Genomic DNA, 2,500 nt, shown 5'->3' on the forward strand with positions numbered 1-2,500 from the left:
TAATAATAAACTCCCAAAGAGATGACAGTCCCATCCATGTGGGGATTAATAATAAACCCCCAAAGAGATGACAGTCCCCTCCATGTGGGGATTAATAATAAACCCCCAAAGAGATGACAGTCCCCTCCATGTGGGGATTAATAATAAACCCCCAAAGAGATGACAGTCCCATCCATGTGGGGATTAATAATAAACCCCCAATGTTTAGGGTTGAGACCGTAACACATAGGGTTAGGTTTGAGACCGTAACACATAGGGTTAGGGTTGAGACCGTAACACATAGGGTTAGGGTTGAGACCGTAACACATAGGGTTAGGGTTGAGACCCTAACACATAGGGTTAGGGTTGAGACCCTAACACATAGGGTTAGGGTTGAGACCCTAACACATAGTATTAGGGTTGAGACTGTAACACATAGGGTTATGTTGAGACCCTAACACATAGGGTTAGGGTTGAGACCCTAACACATAGGGTTAGAGCTGATACTGTAACACAACACACATCACAATCTGGTAAAGAAGGTCAGTTCTGGGAAATCACCTTCAGGGCTGCTTTAGGATGTAGGAAGAAAAAAGACTTCAGTACAGGAGACCTGGATGTGGAGGGGACACCAACTCATTCTGGACTTCAAAACAGGTCCATAAACAGTCTGTAAATAATTTACAATTTTAGAAAAAAACACTCACACTCGTGGTCTGCCTCCGACAATCCCTGTCAGTCCAGGAGCTGTGGGGTTTACACAAAAACATCAATTACAGGTCTGAGTTCTGAACATATCTATGGGCACCACACACACACACACACACACACACACACACACACACACACACACACACACACACACACACTCGCGCACACACGCACACTCGTGCACTCACACACACTCGCACACACACACACACATGAGAAACACATGAGAGAACAGCAGACGTACCCATGCCGGTTCCTGCAGGAGCCACTTCTCTAGAGAAAATTTCAAGAGCTTTCTTCTGCTTATGATGGACGGCCATCCACAGAACTGCTTCCCGAAGATCCTGCACAAGATATACAGTGGTGTGAAAAAGTGTTGGCCCGCTTCCTGATTTTTAATTTTTTTGCATGTTTGTCACACTTTAATGTTTCAGATCTGTTGCAGTTTTTACATGAAGGTTTTTATTATTAAGGGGAAACTAAACCCAAACCCACGTGGTGCTGTGTGAAAGAGTGGTGGTAGTGTGATGGTCTGGGGCTGTTTACTGCTTCAGGACCTGGAAGATTCACTGTGATAAATGGAACCATGAATTCTGTTGTCTACCAAAAGATCCTGAAGGACAAAGTGTGGTCATCTGATTGTGACCTCAAGCTGAAGTGAACTTGGGTTCTGCAGCAGGACAATGATCCAAAACACACAGCAAGTCCACCTCTGGACGGCTGAAGACAAACAAAATGAGGGCTTTGGAGCGGCCGAGTAAAAGTCCTGACCTGAATCCTACTGAGACGCTGTGGCAGGACCTTAAAAAGGGTTCATGCTAAAAACCCTCCAATGTGGCTGAATTACGACAATTCTGTAAAGATGAGAGGACCGAAACCCCCCCCCCCTCCCCCCAGCCTCAGCTGTAACACTCACTGTAAGTTATCACTAACACTCGATTACAGTTCTCGCTGCTAAGGGAGGACCAACCAGTTATTAGGTTTAGGGGGCAAATACTTTTTCACACAGGGTCATGTGGGTTTGGGTTTAGTTTTCCCTTCATTTACAAACTGCATGTTGTGTTTACGTGTGTTATCTTTAACTGATATTTACATTTGTTTGATGATCTGAAACATTAAAGTGTTACAAACATAAAAAATCAGGAAGGGCGCCAAGACTTTTTCACACCACTGTATTTATAAGAATCAATTCCTCAAGATTTAATAATGAAAGTCATACAAGGAGAAGATAATGGAGCTCAAGCATCACAACACAGAGCAGAACTGTGGTCACTCACTACAGTGTTGAGTGCGTGAGGTCCGTACGTGTCCTCTGCACCCAGAACCTGAACATTCACATCACTGTAATCATCCAGTCCCAGGTGTCTGAACATCTGCCTGGTCCTACAGACAACATCTGCACCTCATTTCTCACACATAACAATAGGATCCTTGCTCATGTTTAACAGATAAAGAGTCTGGACACGTTCATGATGTGGCCTCCAGTGGAAGATGTCATTTATATACATAACGTTCGTGTTAACAGAAACTGATCCTATTTGATATTTGATCTATATGTTCGTCACTTTATGGTACAAACCTTTTGATTATGCTCTCTGCAGTCTTTCTGGCTTTCTGTGCTGCTCGAGGTCCGACGACAGGACAAACCGCCGTCGCTCTGAATCCATCCATATAAGTGGCACAGACCTTAGGGAGAGAATTACAGCAGATCTCAGGCGATAAAACCGTCCAGGTGAAGCTGCTGTAACACATTCATACTCCTGACTAATCTAACTTCTCATGGCAGACGTCAGCAGGTTTGGGACCAGAA

The 2,500-nt window shown here is 44.3% G+C and overlaps 2 protein-coding genes across 34 annotated transcripts in view; both read right to left on the reverse strand.

Annotated features, from left to right (window-relative positions):
- LOC125138460 (NLR family CARD domain-containing protein 3-like) overlaps window positions 1-2,500 on the reverse strand; it is a 358,584-nt gene that overhangs the window by 122,747 nt on the left and 233,337 nt on the right. The window lies entirely within an intron of this gene.
- lratb.1 (lecithin retinol acyltransferase b, tandem duplicate 1) overlaps window positions 1-2,500 on the reverse strand; it is a 17,061-nt gene that overhangs the window by 6,023 nt on the left and 8,538 nt on the right. Inside the window, exons 11-15 of the mRNA XM_047802813.1 lie at window positions 2,270-2,376; window positions 1,968-2,073; window positions 935-1,034; window positions 687-726; window positions 541-592 (exon numbers count right to left, since the gene is read on the reverse strand). Coding sequence (XP_047658769.1) covers window positions 541-592; window positions 687-726; window positions 935-1,034; window positions 1,968-2,073; window positions 2,270-2,376 — 405 coding nt within the window. The remainder of the gene's footprint in view (window positions 1-540; window positions 593-686; window positions 727-934; window positions 1,035-1,967; window positions 2,074-2,269; window positions 2,377-2,500) is intronic.

This window comes from Tachysurus fulvidraco, chromosome 18, assembly GCF_022655615.1.
Source record: "Tachysurus fulvidraco isolate hzauxx_2018 chromosome 18, HZAU_PFXX_2.0, whole genome shotgun sequence".
Lineage (NCBI taxonomy): Eukaryota > Metazoa > Chordata > Actinopteri > Siluriformes > Bagridae > Tachysurus > Tachysurus fulvidraco.